Source organism: Phocoena sinus, chromosome 2, assembly GCF_008692025.1.
Source record: "Phocoena sinus isolate mPhoSin1 chromosome 2, mPhoSin1.pri, whole genome shotgun sequence".
Taxonomy (NCBI): Eukaryota; Metazoa; Chordata; class Mammalia; order Artiodactyla; family Phocoenidae; genus Phocoena; species Phocoena sinus.
The window spans coordinates 78968964-78990298 of record NC_045764.1 but is presented as its reverse complement, the minus strand read 5'-3'; the positions used below and the strand labels follow the sequence as shown (position 1 = coordinate 78990298).

The following is a 21335-nucleotide window of genomic DNA, read 5'->3' as shown; positions in this document are numbered from 1 at the left end:
AGATAAAGATACCGGAAAGCATTTGACAAATTGAAAAGCAGGTTACTAGAGCAACCAAATAAGAGAAGAAAGAAACATTTAGTTATTCTTGATAGAGAGATGTCACAGTCAGTCCAAAATTAAAGGAAGAAAAGAGACTTATATTGCAAGACTTCTAGAGAAATTAAATATGTGGTTTCTCTTATAGATGGTAAATATGAACACAGTCAGAAAGCACCGTCCCCTTTATTTTAATAATTTATATTACAATGAATACTTAAAAATTTTGATTAAAAATATAAAATATTTTAATCAAAAATTTTACTAAGTTCCCATACTATATTTTTCAATTGCATTTTCTAGTTTTAAAAACAAAACATATAATGTTGTTTTCACAGATTTCCTTCCTCTGCTTTACTCTGCCCTTTCTGACAGTAAAGCCACATACACATCTTCACTAGATTTTACTTGATTCTGTGGTTCAGAAGATCAAAAGGAGTTTTATTTACAGCTTAAACGTAAAAATTTTGACAAAAATAAAGTAATTCAGTTTAGGAAAATGGAATTATGAACAGGGTTGTAAATTATAGTCTTTGCTCATGTTATTTTCTCTAAATATTTGAGTTTTCTGAAATATCTTTTTTTAAATGAAAGTATGCTAAATGTAGTTATATATCCCTGAAAATGGTTTTGTGTGTATCAAGTTGGATTTTTTTTTTGGCTGTGCTATACAGCTTGCAGGATCTTACTTCACGGACCAGGGACTGAACCAGGGCCATGGCAGTGAAAGTGCTGAGTCCCAACCACTGGATCACCAGGGAATTCCCTGGATGTTTTTTTTACATGAATTGATGTTTGTGATTTTTTAAAGCGCAGTATGACAAAATTACATATACTGTAAGATATAAAATACATATAAACGAATAACAAATTTCATTCTCATAGTATGATAAATATAAGGGAGACAAGTCTTTCCCAAAGGGGTATGATCACTTTTTTGTATTTTCAGAATTTTTGCACTGTGCATATATTACTTTTTAATCACAAATAGCAAAAACGCTTTTAAAAACTAATATTTATATGTAGCTTATTTACAAAGGTTGAAACTGAATTTCCAAAGAGGCTACTGTAAGGTATAAAGAGATTAAAAAAAATTTCATATGTTATTATTTTATATTTACTGACCTTCTTGGGTGAAGAACAAAATCCTTAAATGTATATGGTCTCTCCATTCTTGGATTTTCTGTCTAGAATAAAACAGTGGGTTTTTAAGATACATCTGTAACACCAAAAATATATACTTTTCAAGAATATCCATTAACTATGACCTAAGGCATAATCGAAGTTAGAGGTGAGAAAAAAGTAGCTTTAGCTTATTAAACGGTAACAGTTGGTAATTTGACAGCACTTTCACTTTCCTGCACTGTAGGAATTGCACCTGGCATCACAACTCAGTATAAAACTAGCTGAGCAGGTGTGTCGTGAAGACAAAGGGAGGGTAAAAGTGGAAAAACAGTAGAGAATGGTTAGCATGCTTGTGCCCCAAAGAAATATGGAATATGTACAATGTCAGCAGGCTGGCGTGGTTAGACCATAGAGACAGTTCTAGGAGAACAAAAAAGTAAGCAGCTTGGAAAATAAGACTGGATTAAATTCATTATCAAAAGCTTGCAATGTCTAAAGACTACAGAGAGACAATAAACATCTGAAAAGACTGATAAAGAAGTATTACTTCTCTTTCTTATCAAGCTCAGCAGCCCTTTGTTTTTATTCTCCTTTACTTCTCTGCTGCACTTTACATTGTTAACTACCCATTCAGCCGTGAAACTCTTAAATTCTCATGACATCATTTTACTTCGTTCTTTTTGGATTTCTCCTGGTCTGTCTTCTCTTTCTCCTCTGACAGACCCACACTGACGAACGTTCAATGTTTTAGCCTTCAATGCTCTCATCCCTCTCGTTTGGACAGCCCATTCTTCTCAGAGATTCTGCGGTTACCTTAACAATGATAGCTCTCAATCCTTCCAGACTCTTTTCCCTACACAACTTATTTTTATATCTCTGTCAGCTGCCCACTTTAAGCTTTCATTTTTCTTGTTTACTACTGATATGCAATATGGCCAAAAATAAATTTATCATATCTCAAAAAAAAAGGCTTTCCTCCTATGTTTTCTACTTGAGATACCACCCTTATCTCGCAAGTTCAACTTGTATTATCTTTACTTTTTGCTTAATTTTATTTTTTTCAACTGGAGATCCATGTTAAAAACCTGATCCAGTAATGTTATGTTATGAAATGTTCCCTGCATCTGTCTCTTTTCTTCTGTTGCTATATGCTTGGTCCAGGTTCAGTTTCATGCCCATATTGTTGTAATTTATCTTAGTTTCTTTTTGTGAGACTAAACTCTCCCCATTCCAGTTATTCAATAGAATATTTCCAAAGTGATCTTCCTCAAACAATGCTTTCATGATGTCAACCAACTTCAGTGGCTCTCTATTTCTTACTGGGGTTCATGTAAGGGGATTTTTTTTTTTTTTTTTTTTTTTTGCGGTACACGGGCCTCTCACTGCTGTGGCCTCTCCCGTTGCGGAGCACAGGCTCCGGACGCGCAGGCTCAGCGGCCATGGCTCACGGGCCCAGCCGCTCCACGGCATGTGGGATCTTCCCAGACCAGGGCACGAACCCGCGTCCCCTGCATCGGCAGGCGGACTCAACCACTGCACCACCAGGGAAGCCCATGTAGGGGAATTTTGAAAATAAAATGGAAAACTGAGATGAGTTTTCAGAAAATAATATGCTCAAGAAATAATAGCAGTATACACTTCACAAATCAAATATTTACATTTACTATATTGTTTTTCCGTTAGTTTTTTTTTTTTTTTTTTTTTTTTTTGCGGTACACGGGCCTCTCACTGCTGTGGCCTCTCCCGCTGCGGAGCACAGGCTCCAGACGCGCAGGCTCGGCGGCCACGGCTCACGGGCCCAGCCGCTCCGCAGCACGTGGGACCTTCCCAGACCGGGGCACGAACCCGTGTCCCCTGCATCGGCAGGCGGACTCTCAACCACTGCGCCACCAGGGAAGCCCCGTAAGTATTTATTAAAATAAAAAGAATAAACATAAAAAGTAAAATCATGGACATCTATACTAACCGGTAATGGATAAAGAGGAACATCCACTTGACCTAGGAAATCATCTCTTGTCTACAAAAGAAAGAAGAAAAAATGACATTAGTAATATGCTTGATCTTTTTGGAAAACTTTGATGAGCTATTGTCATCATTCACTAAAATACATCGAAGTGTTTTTTTTGTTTGTTTAACCCTATGAAGTATCAATGAAAAAATCAATGGAAAATAAAAGGTAATATGTTACAACTTCTGGTAATGGCAGAATGGAGTATATTAGATTGCTCCTTCTGAAGATAATAACTATACACTCTGAAAATATATCAAAACAACTATTTGAAAGCACCACAGAGTGACCAAAAGTAAGCAGAAACTGGAAGTCAATCCTTGAAAGAATGAACTGTACTAGGTAGGATTCCTGTTCATATGGCTTTTCACCTGGTAGTACTCCACAGTTCATATGGTGGAATGATTGGAACTCAAAGAGAAATCTGAAATCTTACTCATTTGAGGAGTCCAAAGACTTACTTTGAAGTCAACAGTCTAACTGGAAAGTGAGGGGGACAACCCCTGAAAGGAAGAAGACACACGAGTCCCTTCAAATCTACGTATAAACTCTATCCAAATTCCTAGCTGATCCCTGAACTGCATATGTGAAAGGCAACAGCTGGAAGGCTGAAAGGACTCAGCATAGATTTCACAGTTGATGTTCACCTAAGGGGAGCTAGCATTTAGAGTTCAGCTAAGTTAATAACCTGCTAGAACAAAAATCAACACTCTTTAGGGAAAGATAACAAAACTCACTGTATCCATCATGTGCCACACACACTGTCCAATATACATTAAAAATTACTAAACATGCAAAGAAATAGAAAAATGTGACCCAGTAGCAAGAGAAAAGGTAATTAATAGAAACTGACCACAAGATAAGCCAGATCTTGGAATTAGCAGACAGGAAAGTGAGAGTAGCTATTATAAAGATGTTCAAGGACATAAAATGGAAAATAAGGTCATAATAAATGAATGGATGGGGAATCTCAGCAGTGAAATGGAAACTATAAAAGGGAATTAAATGTATATTTTGAAATATATATAGAACTGAAAAATAGAATAACTGAATTAAAGATCAGTGGATCCGCTTAACGTATGATTGAAAATAACTAGAGAAAAGTTCTGTGAACCTGAAGATATATCAAAAGAATTTGTATAATATGAAAAATAAAGAGGACTTGTGGTAAAATACCAAGCAGTATAATATATGTGTAAGTGAAGTTCCAGAAAGATAGGAGGGGAAGGAAGAGAAAATTTCTGTGAACCTGAAGATACATCAAAAGAATTTGTATAATATGAAAAATAAAGAGGACTTGTGGTAAAATATCAAGCAGTATAATATATGTGTAAGTGAAGTTCCAGAAAGATAGGAGGGGAAGGAAGAGAAAATTTCTGTGAACCTGAAGATACATCAAAAGAATTTGTATAATATGAAAAATAAAGAGGACTTGTGGTAAAATATCAAGCAGTATAATATATGTGTAAGTGAAGTTCCAGAAAGATAGGAGGGGAAGGAAGAGAAAAAAGAAAGAGAGAGAGAGAGAAGAGAGAAAATATTTAAAGAATAAAATCACCAGCTTCCCCAAATGTTAACATCTTACATAACCACAGCACAATAATCAAAACTAGGCAAAATATTTTTAGAGGAAATAATAACACCATTATTTATTCATTCTTTTATTCTTAAGCTTTTTTAATTGTTAAAAAAAAACCCCTATACACGTAACAGACAGTAAATATTTGTCACCCATAATCTTTATCAATTTAAAGTAAGCTTATGAAAACCTTGACCCTGCAATCACAGCTCCCGAAGGGCACTAGAGTTAACTGTTAAGTAACTTCTCTGAGATTTTTTTTCCTGCATGCATCCACCCACATACTTAAATTTTTTTTAATTGAGGTATAATTGACATACAACATTACATTAGTTTCAGATGTACAACATAATGATTCAATATTTGGATATATTGCAAAATAATCACCATAATAAAACTAGTTAACATTAGGTAACTTACATGGTTACAGAATTTTTGTTTCCTGTGATGAGAACTTTTAAGATTTAATCTCTCAGCAACTTTCAAGTATGTTATACAGTATTATTAGCTGTAGTCACCAGGCTGTAATTATGTCCTCATGACTTATTTATTTTAAAACTGTAAGTTTGTATCTTTTGACCCCCCTTCACTCATTTACCCCACTCCTCATCCCCTGCCTCTCTGACAACCACCAATCTGTTCTGTATGAGCTTGGTTTTTGTTTGTTTTGTTTTTAGATTCCACATATAAGTGACAGCATACATTATTTGTCTTTCTTTGATTTATTTCACTTAGCATAATGCCCTCAAGGTCCATCCATGTTGTTGCAAATGGCAAGACTTCATTCTTGTTTTTATGGTTAATATTCCATTGTATGTGTATGTATATATACATATACATCTATTGATGGACACGTAGGTTTTTTCCATAGCTTGGCTATTGTAAATAATACTGCAATGAACATGAGAATGCATGTATCTTTTCAAGTTGGTGTTTTTGTTTTCTTTTGATAAATATCCCAAAGTGGAATTGCTGGATCATATGGTAGCTCTATTTTTAATTTTTTGAGGAACCTCCATACTGTTTTCCATAGTGGCTGCACCAACTTAGAGTCCTACCAATAGTGCATAAGGGTTCCTTTTCTCTACATCCTTGCCAGCACTTGTTATTGACTTTTTGAAAATAGCCATTCTGACAGGTGTGATATGATAGCTCATTGTGCTTTTGATTTGCATTTTCCTTATTAGTCATAATGAACATCACTTCATGTGTCTGTTGGCCATCTGTATGTCTTCTTTGGAAAAATGTCTATTTATATCCTCTATCCATTTTTTAACTGGATTGTTTGGTTTTTTTTTGCTATTGAGTTGTATAAAAAACCAGGAATAACATTAACTCATCTACGGACCTTACTCAAATTTCACCAACTGTCCTACTAATTTTGGTCCAGGGTTCATTTTAGGATCATACACTGCGTTTAATTGTCATGTCTCCTTAGTTTCTTTGAATCTGGAAAGTACCTCAGTCTCTTTGTCTTTCATAATATTGACATTTTAAAAGCATACTGGCTAATTATAGGATATCCCTCAATTTGGGTTTGTGTATTATTTCTTCATGGCTGAATTTAGGTTATGCATTTTTTGCAAGAATACTATAAAAGTGATGTTGGTGCGGTTCTCAATGCATCATATCAGCAGGCAATGAACCCTGAATCTTATACATTATGGACAGTTAAGGACCATTAAATATTTGAGTAAAGACTTTGACATGAGAAACAGAGACCTAATCCAAAAAAACAAACAGCAAGAAGGGAGTCAGATGAATAAGAATCAAGTCAGACTGCAGGAGAAATACTTGAGAAAAACTGTAATTAATATTCTCAGAGATAAGAGATAAACATCTATCAAACAGAATAGGAGGGTATAAAAAAGCAATTAAAGAACAAGAAAGAACTCTTGGGAATTAAAAATATAACTGAAATGAAAAGTTTAAGATAGAATTAGGAAATAGAGTTAAAGAAATTTCTCAGAAAGTAGAACTAAAAGACAAAAGAAAAGACTGTAGGATTCCCAAAATAAAGAAATTACAGGATAAATTTTAAAAGTCAACATGTAAGCAGTAGGCATTCCAGAAAGAAAAACAAAAAGGGAAGGAATTATCAAAGAAGCATTTTAAGAAACTTTCCCTAAACTCAAGAAAATGAATTTTGAGAGTGGAAGGCCTCACTGAGTTTTAGGTAAAATACCTGAAGAAAAGACCCACAGAGAGGCACAATACTGTGACATTTCGAAGCACCAGAGATAAAGAAATTCTAAGAGCTCTGAGAGATAGAAAACAGATCATACCCCAAACTGAAAGACAAGAGAATAATGATTTCAAAATTGTGAGAGAAAAATATATCCTACATAGAATTCTAGACCCAGCCAAAATATCTTTTTCAATAATGAAGGCAGAATAAAGACATTGGTGTTCTTCTAAGGTAATGGAGGATATATTTCACCAAAATGAGGGAGGACAACATGGTAAGGGAAGATGCAGGGGAGTCAAGACAGGAGAGAAGAAAAGAGGATTCCCTAGAATTACGGGGAAGGGAACTGTCAGAATGACAGTAGTGTAAGACCTACAAAACAACCAGTGCATGCTGGAGCAGGAGGATGGAGAGTTATAAGAGGGATGCTTCCACAGGAATAGGAATAATCATAGCCAGCTAACAGGGTTTTGTGAGAATTAAATGAGATAATATACACAAAGTACATTGCATAATACCTAGCAAGCAATAAGTTTTCAATAAATGTTAGCTGTTATATTTGAAATGCTAGATTTTATAATGAAACCCCTGCTCCCTTTTCCCATGGACCAGTCTTTGGACAGGTCAAACAGGTACATACAATAAAAGGAGCATGGCTGCAGACTGAAGCCTAGCAAATTAGCTTAGTTTAGGGCCATATTCCTATTCCAGAACATGAGTTGATGGTAATTTTTTTTTTTTTGATGGTAATTTTTTGAAATGGACAAGTTAGCTTTAATTATATCCTCAAGGCTATGCTGTGGCATGTTTATTTCTGTTTTTATGGCAAGTAGATGTTATACTCCATAAATTTGATCTTTAAGAAAATAAATAACAAAGTAAAATACAACAAAATACAGTTAAATCTCAATCAAGATGACAGAGGGATAAATTATTTTGGTTAACTGAATTATCTAATTAACTTAGGTTTAGACTTAACCAGATAAGGAAATAAAACACTTTTGAGGGGTTTAGTCTTACTGAATAGCCTTGCCCTCAGTAAACGGAATTCAGTGAACATCTATCTGTTTGATGATTCATGATTTTTCAGTGCTTCAAAAACATGGCTGTGGTCCATTATCACTAGAGGAACACAAGTAAAGAACAGGGTTTCTTAACTTGGGCATTATTGACAATATAAGCCAGGTAATTTTTTTGTTGTGGGGCTGCCCATGCACTGAAGGATGTTTAGCAGCATCCTGGGCCTCTACCCATTAGATGCCAGAAGTACTCCTCCACCAGTTGTAACAACGAAAAAAATCTCCTGGCATTGCCAAATGTCCCCTGGGTGGCAAAATTGAGAACCACTGCTAAAGAATGTAGAAAACAGAATGTGTCAACCAATGAGTAAAAGACACCCCACTTTGAAAATAACAGCTTTACTCAGATATAATTCACATACTATACAATTCACCCACTTAAAGTGTACAATCAATTTTGGAACATTTTCAACACCCCCAAAAGAAAATCCATATCTATCAGCAGTCACTCCTCATTTCCCCCCTCTTTCCTTAGCCCTAGGCAACCACCAATCTACTTTATATCTCTATTGCTTTACTTACTCTGGACATTTCACATAAATGAAGTCATGTAATATGTGGTCCTTTATGACCAGCTTCTTTCACTTATAAGGAACATTTTCAAGGTTCATTCATGTTGTAGCAAGTATCAGTACTTTATTCCTTGTTTTTACTGCTGAATATTATGTTATATGGATATACCATATTATTTATCCATTTACCTGTTGATTGACATTTGGGTTGTTCCCATTTTTTTGGCAATTATAAATAAGGCTGCTATAAACATTCGAGTATAAGTTTTTGTACTGACACGTGTTCTCATCTCTCTTGGGTATATACTTAGGAGTGGAATTTCTGGGCAATATGGTAACTCTGTTTAATCTTTTAAGGGACTGCAGACTTTCCAAAGTGGCTGCACCATTTTATATTCCCACCAACACTGTAAGAGGGTTTTAGTTTCTCTATATCCTTGCCAACACTTATTATTACCTATCTTTTTTATATAGCCCTCCTAGTGGGTGTGAAGTGATATCTCATTATGCTTTTGTTGGCCTTTCCCTGAGGCAATGATACTGAGCATCTTTTCATGTGTTTATTGTGCTCCTTATTTCTTAAAACCTTTTAACTTACAAATCTTTCCTAGAGATTCAGTCTCTATTACAAAGGCAGTGCCTGGTCACTGTGGGGCAGAAAGAAAACATCTTATCCCATATTCCTTTTTCATTGATTGCACTGTGTGAACAAGAGCATAGAGCAAAAATTCCACATACTGAAACCTCCCTTGTCTCAAGTAATTCTGGTATATAAAAATGTATTTTAGAAAGTTCTTGTTACACACCTTCCTTCTTTAAAAGAAGTGATCTAAAATGGGCTTCTTAATGACTACTTTAAATTAAACGATCCCAAAGAACTATATTTCTCATATTAGAAGAATGAACAAATTTTCCAACCTAAAAATCTATATGCATGGTCTGAGGTGATGCAGAATACAAAACTGGGAACTACCCTGGAAAGTCTGGGACATATGGTTACTATAAATAGAGGACAACTAGAGGTTCTTTTTTCCATTTACAAAGAAAAAGTAATAGTTTAAAATTCATTCCTAATGAAGGCAAGTCAGTCTGTGATGTTCAATAATGTTTCCCTAGACAACCCAAACGCAACATCAGGCATTTCCTTGTAAGAATTAATTTCCTATATTTGAACTGCATACAGTTTCATAAAGCAAATTTGCATTTGGTAAAATATAAGTAATTGAAGAATGCCTGAAAATCTGAGAAAGAATTTAGAACAGAAGGTGATTTTAAACACGACCATTTAGGGCACAGTTTAGTCATTATATAGTACTTTTTCCTATATTCTAAAGATACGAATTTCTGTTTCTTAAACCAATTTTTAGAATATTAAAAGAGAAAAATCCAAATTGCTGTTTTTGCAAAACTTCAATTAGAACTATACATGGCTCTAAGTTTAGCAGGACAAGCTGTTATTAACTTTGATAAGGCTGCATAGTGACTGAATGTTCTGCTTCAAAAGAACCCAATGTTGGACTTCCCTGGTGGCTCAGTGGTTAAGAATCCGCCTGCTAATGCAGCGGCACGGGTTCGAGCCCTGGTCCGGGAAGATCCCACAAACTGCGGAGCAACTAAGCCCGTGCACCACAACTACTGAGCCTGCGCTCTAGAGCCCATGAGACACAACTCCTGAGCCCGCGCAGCACAACTACTGAAACCCGGGAGCCTAGAGCCCGTGCTCCTCAACAAGAGAAGCCACTGCAGTGAGAAGCCCGCGCACCGCAAGAAAGAGTAGCCCCCACTCGCGGCAAGTAAAGAAAGCCCACGGGCAGCAACGAAGACCCAGTGCAGCCAAAAATAAATAAATTTATAAAAAATAAATAAAATAAAAGAACCCAATGTTACAGAAAAATCAGAATTTTAAAAACAGGTATGTTAAAGTGTCATAGCTTTGAAGAATACTTGGCTTTAAAAAAAGTTTCCACTAAATCTGAGTTACAGATAATTTCCCAGGGTAAATCTACTGTATAGAGCAAAATATTAAAGGAAGAATCACTTCCTCATAACCAGAGCCAAACAACAGAGCCAAAGTTTTCTGCTGTAATATCCAACTTTTCATTTCAATCACACATTCTAATCAGTAAAAATGAACTTTATACCTGGACATTAAATATAGCATAGTTTCAGTTTTCAGACTTAGCTATCAGCACTTTTCTAATCAAGATGATTTTCAAGGTAATTTAAAAACAATAGTAACACATACACAGGATACAAAATTAAAAGAAAAAAGATTCCTAGGCTCCATCTATCTAACTGTATACTCTGTCCTCCCAAGAGACAATAGCTGTTATTTTTTTGTGTTTGGTGTGTCTGAAACCATTCAGAGTTTTCTTTGATACACTCTTATGCATCTTGCTTTTTTTCTTGTCAATATCTCTAGGACCTTGTCCAATATCGGTCCACAAAGAGATGCTTTACCTATTTGATGGGGATATAGTATATGCCATTGTATGGAATGCTGAAACTTAATTAGTTCAGATATTTAGGTTGTTTCTAATCTTTTGCCCATTACAAGCAATGCCTCAATGAATAAAGTTGCATTTATCATTTTGCGTATATACCCGATAATTTTTATTTTGTATAATAATAAATACTACACTAAACTAATCTGAAATGGAAGCAGATCTCAACGACTGACTGTATGTTACAGAAGGAAATAGTGTCCTGAGTAAGCCGAAAACCATATGTAAGTTTTCAAAGATAAGATCAAGATAAAAGATTCAAGATCAAGAAGTTTGCATTTAAATGAATATCTTGCTCAATAACTACTGTCTTCACACAGCTGCTTTCAAATTTTCTATGTGCAAATGTCATGATTCTTCATATAGAGATCACTAACAGTCTAAAAAAATTAACTGGGGCAGGCAGTTAAAAAGAAACAATAAATTCATAGCTATAAAAAGTTCAAGCCATGATTGATTATATTATTTAAATTAAGTCAACAGAGCAAGAGATATTTCAGAGATCATAAAAGATAAGAGTTAAAATCTCTGAAGCTGAGACACTAAAAGTGAAATTATCTAAAAACCTCTTTGTATAAACAGGTAGAATTTAAACTCTCATTCTACTATTTATGTTAAGAGGATAAATGTTTTCTTGATTTAAACACATGAAAAGTAAATATTTTGACATAGAGGATATTAACACGTGAAGCTCTGAGAAAAATAAGCAGAACTTTTATGAATGGGCCCATTTATAGTATTTTTTTAAAAACAAGAAACCATATATTTTCTGCTTTCAAAATTTTATAAAAACTATTATTTTTAATGAACATCTTTCCTCTCAAAATCCATACTACATGGATTTATACCACATCCTAAATATTATAATTTAAAAGGATTATGAAAATGACTCTAACTTCAGCTTAACTATTTTCTAACACATGCAAATCTTACTAAGTAAAACTGCTTTTTCCTTAGCTTTTTACAGAGCTTCTACCTCCCTATTTACATACTGACTCACTCTATACTGTGACCTGCTTATTTTACACATTTTTCTGGAAGTTCAAGATTTATTGATTCAATCTTTTTTAGTATGTTGTGGGGAAAATGGTGTTAGCTAAAAAAACAGTATACTCTGATCTATGCTATAAAATCACAGTGCTATGGAGACTGGATGTCTTTGCTTAAAGCAAACACTCACCGCCCCAAACTCGTGATTTGCTCTGCTTGCCAGCCTGTCTGGTAGATTTAACTATAACACACAAACTGTACTTGTTCTTCGACAATAGCTTCATACTGCTTGAAAATTTCAGTACATGAATTCTGCAGCCTTTACCAACTCTCACATTTTTAAAGAGATTTTAACCTAATAGATGGGGGTAGGAAGGGAGTCAGGAGAAATCACTGTCTAAATCAGTTTCACTTTGAATTCTCCTCCTCTGAATTTCAGTTTCTTTGGAGGTCTCTATTTTATAATCATCACACACTTGTGAAAGCTGAAGATTGACCTTGACATGTTCCTCTATCTTTATATCCTGTAAAGTGTAGTTTGTAATTTATTGTGAGGATTTTCAAATAGAAAACATTTTAAAAATACGGTACAGAAGGAATCTAAAGCAGGAGTAACGGGAATCAGGTTGTGTTATATCAAACATGCATAGGATTTTATTATTTTCAAAATTCAAATTTAATATATCCAACCGACTTTTATAAGCAATTTATATTGTACGTCCCTAAACTAGAGGACTATAGAAGGAGAGAAGAAAGTTTTGCATTTATTACAATTTTCCTCCCCCTGCAAAAAAAAGTGAGGGGCTCATCAATTTTTCCCATTGTTTTGAATTTGCATTTCTAAACAAAGGAAAATAATAAGAGGACTAAATATATAAAGTTATAACTAGGAAATACCCACAGCTAGACAACTGATAAAAGGGATAAAGATCTTTTCAGAGAGAAAATATATTCACTCTTGGTTAAAAATAGACACAGAGATTCACTCTTCTGAGCTCCAATAAATTATGATACTACTTTTTTCTTTCTAGGAATGTCTGCCGAACTACCAGGGAAAGAAAAAAGGGCAAACTTTTGAAAAGACGGAAGCTAATATTCTCTGGAGAACTGTACCTGTAGTCTAAATGAGAAACTAGCAGATGGCTGCCAGTGTTGAGAAAGATAGAGTGACTCTAATGCTAAGAAACCAGAGCTGTGTGAATCTCAGATACTTAATTTAAAAACAAGTTAAATGTGAGAAGGTGAACTAACATTATCACTTTAAAATGGATCCATGAAAGCTGTGGCAGTTGAGGAAGCAGCTGAGCTGCTTCTGCTCCCAACCTGACCTAGAGTTTCGAAAGCTTCAGGTTGAGTTAGTGGTTTTCAAACTTCAGCGTGTGTCAGAATCACCTGGAGGGCTTTTTAAAGCCAGATCACTGCCCTTCCCCGCCACCCACAGGTGATACTCAGGCAGCTGACCCAATAGTTACACCTAGAGAACCACATCTCTATTCAGTTCAGTTGCTGGAGAAAACCAAGACGAGTAAACAATGATTGATAACAGCTGAAGACGAATGAGCAGGGCATCTAAATTTATCTGTTTTTATCCTATTTCCAAACAGATTTGGTAATTTTAAGATAACACACAATGTAAACAGCACTTAAAGATAACACAGAACAGCAACCCTCTAAAAGAAGCAAAAGGAGTCAGGGGTCTCTGTATTTGCATTTCTTTTCTGCTAATATGTACAAATAAAAGTATCTTTTCTAATTATGAGAATCCTCTTTCAAAATCTTTGAAGGCTTGCTATTACATAAATATCATTTCCCAAGTGTGTTCTGAGGAATAATGGATCTGCTGGATACTAAAAGAGTTCAAAGGTGGTCACATAGTTGGGAAGCATTTGGTTAAACAAAGTTCAAAAGTTTATTTCCTGTAGGATTTTAGGAACTTTACTATTATGCACTGTGACATCCCAAGAAATATAGCAAGTGGCATTATACAAATTTATTAGTCAATGGGATGGGTTTATATGAGGTATCTTACAAACTAGTGAGGAACACGCTGAAAAACATTGGTCCAGGGACTTCCCTGGCGGTCCAGTGGTTAAGACTCTGCACTTCCACTGCAGGGGGCACGGGTTCAATCCCTGGTGGGGGAAGTTCCACATGCTGTGAGGTGAGACCCCCCCAAAAAAAGAAAAAAAAAATCGGTCCAGAGGAAACAATATAAACTCCTTAGCATGGGATTCTAGGTCCTATACTTTTTTTTTTTTAATGAAGATTATTTATTATAAAACCACTGACACTTTCCTTAAAAGGTTGAGCTTGCAATCACTTGAATGTGACAGAATTAAGAACAGTTGCCCCCACATTCATCCTCATCCGCATCTTTCATGTCACAAACAAAACTGGATGGACCCTTAGCCTCCTGACCTCCAGATTAGCACTCCCTCAAGTAATGCCATCCCCGTGCTGAGGTCAGCCACAAGCACTCATCTGGATTAGGAATTCCAGACCGGCCCAAGACTTAGATCCTCTATTTTGTCTTTCCAATCTACCTTGCAGCCTTATCTACTGATGTTAATACAAGACTCTCAATAGAGTTTCATGCCCGTACAGGCTGAACAAATCTAGTATTTTGCCCTCTCAAACTCCCTTCGACTTCCTGGAAAATTTCTCTCTCTGCTTGTGTAAATGCTATCTCCTAATGAGGCCCAGTTCAATGCCATTTAAAAAAAAAATTTTTTTTAACTTTATATTGGAGTATAGTTGATTAACACTGTTGTGTTAGTTTCAGGTGTACAGCGGAGTGATTCAGTTGTACATATACACGTATCTATTCTTTTTCAAATTCTTTTCCCATTTGGGTTATTACAGAATACTGAGCAGAGTTCTGTGCTGTACAGTAGGTCCTTGTTGGTTATATATTTTAAATATAGCAGTGTGTACATGTCAATTCCAAAAATCTTGATAAGACTAAATTGCTAATCTCCTCCTCTGTAATTCTACTCTGTATCTTTTAACATCTGTATTATAGCTCCCTTCTAGTCCAACTAGACCATACATTCTGTGGTCAACAAATGTTAGTGATTGGCTTCTACAGCCAGGCTCTGTACTAAGCGCGGAGAATGCTCCTGAGGTCATGGAATGTGCAGTCCTGCATCGTTGACAAACATGCACATATAATTAAAGCATGCGTAAAAATTGTAAAGGAAAAGTACAGAATTCTGTGGATGTGTATATAGGAGAGGGATTAAGGAAAACTTTTATTCTTTGTTATATCCCAATGTGCATTGCCTTTATAGGTATTTAATACTTAGAGATAAATTCTAAATTATTAGATAGTTCTAAAAATGAAAATGGGCCAGACTTACTAGAAAATTATATCATCTTTATGTCAATTAATTCCTCCTTTGTAAAAAACTATTTAAAAACAAAAACAAAACTATTTAGACCCAAGGAAGTACTCTATGATGTGCAGAGAACTTACCAGGAAGAAAACAGTAATAGTTCTAGCATTATTAAACCAAATCAGCAATGCGACAGGAAATGTGACAATACCAAAGTAAGATAGTATCAGATTTCCCTTGCTTGTTCGGGAAATAGACTCAAGTTCTGCTTGCCCAGTTCAAGAGGGTCAGTATATTGAACAGTGTTGGAGAAATAATCAAAAGGGTTACACGACCTGTTCCACTTCCAGCAATCTGACTACCTTCTTCAACCTGGACTTGAACTTAACTACCAATGTGATAACTTGGTAATGTCTGGGCTCTAGCCTGGTTTATTGATTCCCTGCCCATGTTTCTCACTGCTTTGACTATGGCTTATGTTCCTGGATCATTTACTGACTTTTCTGCCCCAGGGACTGAACTGTGTTTTCTTCCAGTTGTGAGAGGTTGTCTTCCTTATGAAGAGGTGGTGCAACCTCTTCCCTACACTTGTCCCCAGCCTTCCCCATCTGTTACTGACCTTTTTTCCCCTCTAGTGACCAGAAGCTACTCTCCCATCCTTGGCATATGGAATCCACCACTTGGAATATGCACAGCTGGTAAAGTTTGACAGACAGTATATTAGGCTTGAATCTATATTACTCAAGTCCCACAAGAGTACAACCATGATCTCCAATGGCAAGTACCTTCAAATTAAAGAAATACATCCACGAGAGTGAAATCCACAACTTACGTAGACTTAGATTCAGATAAAACTACCCCACTTAGTAGTTTAAATATAATCTAAGAATGTTTAAACAATGTTTAAAAGGAAGGTTAAAATAATTCCTAAGTTTTGCCATATGGTGCATGGCCTACGATGCCTTGTACATGGTTAAGAAGTCATTATTTAGCTCATTGTTAGGTTAACTGCTCCAGCTTCCAATTTAATTATCTTTCAAGGTAACTGAATCTGAAATTTATAAGCCACTGAACTTCATGTTAAATATTTTTCTTCAGTGTACTAAACACCAGCTAGTACTTAGTGAGTCAGGAGAACATTGCTGACAATTCAAAATTTATCAAAGTTTTCGGTCTACAGATTAGGTCTTTTTATTTTAATAAGCTGCTTTATTGTCTTTTTAATTAATTAATTAGGCTGCTCTGGGTCTTATTTGAGGCAGATGGGATCCTCGTTGCCACGTGTGGGATCTTCGCAGCATGCGAACTCTTAGTTGCAGCATGAGGGATCTAGTTCCCTGACCAGAGATCGAACCCCAGCCCTCTGCACTGGGAGCATGGAGTCTTAGTCATCTGACCACCAGGGAAGTCCCAGTCTACAGACTACTTCAATGAGGTGATCCTCCTGCAGACTCCCCTGATTCACGGGCAAACAGCCTTGAATTTACAATCATTTCAACTCTCCTTAAGTTCAAACCATTATATACATATATATATGTTATTTGACTGCCTTGCTAAGACTGGCCTACCAAAAGTTGGGATGATGGCTTCCATTTTTTTGTATTTCACAACAAAACACATTTAAAAAGCAAAATCTGCTCGTTGGAGTTTCAATAGCATTTTCTCTAATCAACAACAAATAGTATTAAGCACAAACAATGCATAGTGACTGGCAAATACTTTCAAAGATTTATTGTCAGTAAAATGAGCACATTTGGACAAGACCTGAAGGGACTGGCCAAAGAATACGTCTCAACAAAAACAAAATAATTAATTATCAAACGACTCCCAAAAAGGTTTTCCTCTTCTTTTTCTTCTTCTTTTTCTAGGGAGGTGGGGTGGTAAACCTTGGTACAAGACTACTTATAGAGTGATAGGATGAAATGTTTTCTCTAACAGTTTTCACTTTTTGAAATGAATAATCCTTTCTAAGATTTTTTTAAATTCAGAAGTGGAAACGGATTATTCTTATAATTTGATTACTAATTATCTGATAAAGTGTAACTTTAGCTGATCTATAAATAGTTTTTAAAGTTTCTCCCAGAATTGAAAGCTCATATAATGTTTATTGAAGAATATAATGTATCAGTGAAAACGGGGAGGGGGCAAGGATGTGGGTTACTGTTGTTTAAGAAAATAAGAACTCAATGGAGTTCTTTAAAACCAAATCTTTTGGGACTTCCCTGGTGGCGCAGTGATTAAGAATCTGCCTGCCAATGCAGGAGACATGGGTTCAAGCCCTAGTCTGGGAAGATCTCACATGCCATGGAGCAACTAAGCCTGCACACCACAAATACTGAGCCTGAGCTCTACAGCCCGTGAGCCACACCTACTGAGCCCGTGTGCTACAACTACTGAAGCCCATGCGCCTAGAGCCTGTGCTCCACAAGAGAAGCCACTGCAACAAGAAGCACGCATGTCGCAATGAAGAGTAGCCCCTGCTCGCTGCAACTAGAAAGCCCACATGCAGCAATGAAGACCCAATGAAGCCAAATATAAATAAATAAATTTATAAAAAACAAACAAACAAACAAACAAAACAACCAAATCTTTCTTGCTTCAACAGCAGGCAGGTACCAGTGCAGAAAAATAAGGCCACTGGGATGTGGTTCTGCTCCACCCACATCAGCTACTAAGCACTGTAGCTTTAGGCGCCTTCCTCAATACACTGGAGCACTGTCAAAGTTATAGGGGTATCAATGGCTTGTTGCTCAAAATGCAATGTTCCAGAGGGACCCTGTCCAACAGAACTTTCTGCAATAAGAGAAATATTCTATATCTATGCTGTCTAATGCAGTAGTCATTGATTACATGTGGGTATTGAATACTTGAAATGTGTCTAGTGCAAATGAGGTTCAGAATTTTAAATCTGATTTCATTTAAATTAATTTAAATATCACGAGCTATATGTAGTTACTGTATTGAACAGTGAAGTTCTAGAAAAATTTTCAATAAAACAGTACTCTCTGGTTTTATGACTGATTTTTAGTTCTTGCTCTGGGATTAATAAGTATGCCCAGAGTTGACTGATTCTCCCACCATACTGTATTCAGAATTAGGACTCTTTTTTTTTTAAATTAGGTTGGCTCATCATAGCTAAGGAAAGGTTGAGTTAAGCTTTTAAAGTACGCTCCTGAGAAAGAAGTCACCCTAAGAAAAGAAGGACAAACTGCAGCCCAGTGGGATGCAGTAGTACCCCAAAGTGACAATCCTCCAAAATATAGTAGCAATGATGACAGGACGAGCAAGCATTTGTTTAAGACTGCGTGGGAGCCATCTCTTGGAAACTCCAGCCATATTTAAGAATACTTCATAGCTGCCTGGGATCTTTTCTGGGCAGAAAAGAATGGGTAAGTCATGAAACTTTGGTTATAAACATTATTTTGTCTCCACTGGTACCCTTTGTCTGAAGAAGCTTGGGAAGACTCAGGTTATATGTATTGAATAAAGAGATTTGACTGGCTTCCATCAGTATAACACATTTCAGCAGTTTTATCACCTGTCTGATAAAGTTTTAAAATGACAATCCTGGATGATATCCAAATTAATTTTAGAAAGTTAACAGTAATCCTAAGAGTCAAATACATACTATTTTAAGCAAAAGGGAAGAATAGCTATAAGACGGACACCAGATGGAAAAAACTGAATTGCTTACATGAATCATTTAAAATTCAGTTTTAATAAATTTCCTAAAGACAGTAACAAGATAAAGGTGAAATTACAAGAGCTGAGTTACTTAGCTTTTACCTTATCGATAACTGCCAACCAAATATTTCAATATAAAGATAAATGGGAATCCTGCAGCCTGTGGAACAAAAACCACATTCACAGAAAGATAGACAAGATTAAAAGGCAGAGGACTATGTACCAGATGAAGGAACAAGATAAAATCCCAGAAAAATAACTAAATGAAGTGGAGATAGGCAACCTTCCAGAAAAAGAATTCAGAATAACTATAGTGAAGATGATCCAGGACCTCGGAAAAAGAATGGTGGCAAAGAACGAGAAGATGCAAGAAATGTTTAACAAAGATCTAGAAGAATTAAAGATCAAACAAACAGAGATGACCAACACGATAACTGAAATGAAAAATACACTAGAAGGAATGCATAGCAGAATAACTGAGGCAGAAGAATGGATAAGGGACCTGGAAGACAGAATGGTGGAATTCACTGCTGCAGAACAGAATAAAGAAAAAAGAATGAAAAGAAATGAAAAAAAAAAAAAAAAAGAAATGAAGACAGCCTAAGAGATCTCTGGGACATCATTAAATGCAACAGCACTCGCATTATAGGGGTGCCAGAATAAGAGAGAGAGAAAGGACCAAGAAAATATTTGAAGATGTTATAGCTGAAAACTTCCCTAACATGGGAAAGGAAATAGCCAACCAAGTCCAGGAAGCACAGTGACTCCCATACAGGATAAACCCAAGGAGAAACACGCCGAGACACATAGTAATCAAACTGGCAAAAATTAAAGACAAAGAAAAATTATTGACAACATGAAGGGAAAAATGACAAATAACATACAAGGGAACTCCCATAAGGTTAACAGCTGATTTCTCAGCAGAAACTCTACAAGCCAGAAGGGAGTGGCATGATACACTTAAAGTGATGAAAGGGAAGAACCTACAACAAAGATTACTCTACCCAGCAAGGATCTCATTCAGATTTGATGGAGAAATTAAAACATATACAGACAAGCAAAAGTTAAGAGAATTCAGGAGGAACCAAGATGGTGGAGTAGAAGGATGTGCTCTCACTCCCTCTTGCGAGAACACCAGAATCACAACTAGCTGCTGAACAAGCATCGACAGGAAGACACTGGAACTCACCAAAAAAGATACCCCACATCCAAAGACAAAGGAGAAGCCACAGTGAGATGGTAGGAGGGGCACAATTACAGTAAAATCAAATCCCATAACTGGTGGATGGGTGACTCACAGACTAGCCAACACTTACACCACAGAAGTCCACCCACTGGAGTGAAGGTTGTGAGCCCCACGTCAGGCTTCCCAACCTGGGGGTCCAGAAATAGGAGGAGGAATTCCTAGAGAATCAGATGTTGAAGTCTAGCGGGAATTGATTGCAGGACTTTGACAGGACTGGGGGAAACAGAGACTCCACTCTTGGAGGGAACACACAAAGTAGTGTGCACGTCAGGACCCAGGGGAAGGAGCAGTGACCCCAGGGGAGACTGAACCAGACGTACCTGCTAGTGTTGGTCTCTACAGCTCTACAACAAATGCTAAAGGACCTTCTCTAAGTGGGAAACACAAGAGAAGAAAAGGACCTACAAAAACAAACCCAAAACAATTAAGAAATTGGTAATAGGAACATACATATCGATAATTACCTTAAACGTGAATGGATTAAATGCTCCAGCCAAAACACACAGGCTTGCTGAATGGATACAAAAACAAGACCCATATATATGCTGTCTACAATAGACCCACTTCAGACCTAGGGACACATTCAGACTGAAAGTGAGGGGATGGAAAAAGATATTCCATGCAAATGGAAATCAAAAGAAAGCTGGAGTAGCTATACTTGTATCAGATCAAATAGACTTTAAAACAAAGAATGTTAAAAGAGACAAGGAAGGACACTACATAATGATCAAGGGATCAATCCAGGAAGAAGATATAACAATTATAAATATATATGCACCCAACACAGGAGCACCTCAATACATAAGGCAACTGCTAACAGCTATAAAAGAGGAAATCGACAGTAACACAATAATAGTGGGGGACTTTAACACCTCACTTACACCAATGGACAGATCATCCAAAATGAAAATAAATAAGGAAACAGAAGCTTTAAATAACACAATAGACCAGATAGATTTCATTGATATTTATAGGACATTCCATCCAAAAACAGCAGATTACACTTTCTTCTCAAGGGCGCATGGAACATTCTCCAGGATAGATCA

At 36.3% G+C, this 21335-nt stretch overlaps 1 protein-coding gene across 3 annotated transcripts in view; it reads right to left on the bottom strand.

Annotated features, from left to right (window-relative positions):
* The window catches only part of NEDD4 (NEDD4 E3 ubiquitin protein ligase), a 179342-nt gene that overhangs the window by 46477 nt on the left and 111530 nt on the right, over window positions 1–21335 (bottom strand). For all 3 annotated transcript variants that reach the window (XM_032623873.1, XM_032623871.1, XM_032623872.1), the window contains 2 exons: window positions 3131–3181; window positions 1165–1226 (listed from right to left, as the gene is read on the bottom strand). In XM_032623873.1, coding sequence (XP_032479764.1) covers window positions 1165–1211 — 47 coding nt within the window. In that variant the 5' untranslated portion in view covers window positions 1212–1226; window positions 3131–3181. The remainder of the gene's footprint in view (window positions 1–1164; window positions 1227–3130; window positions 3182–21335) is intronic.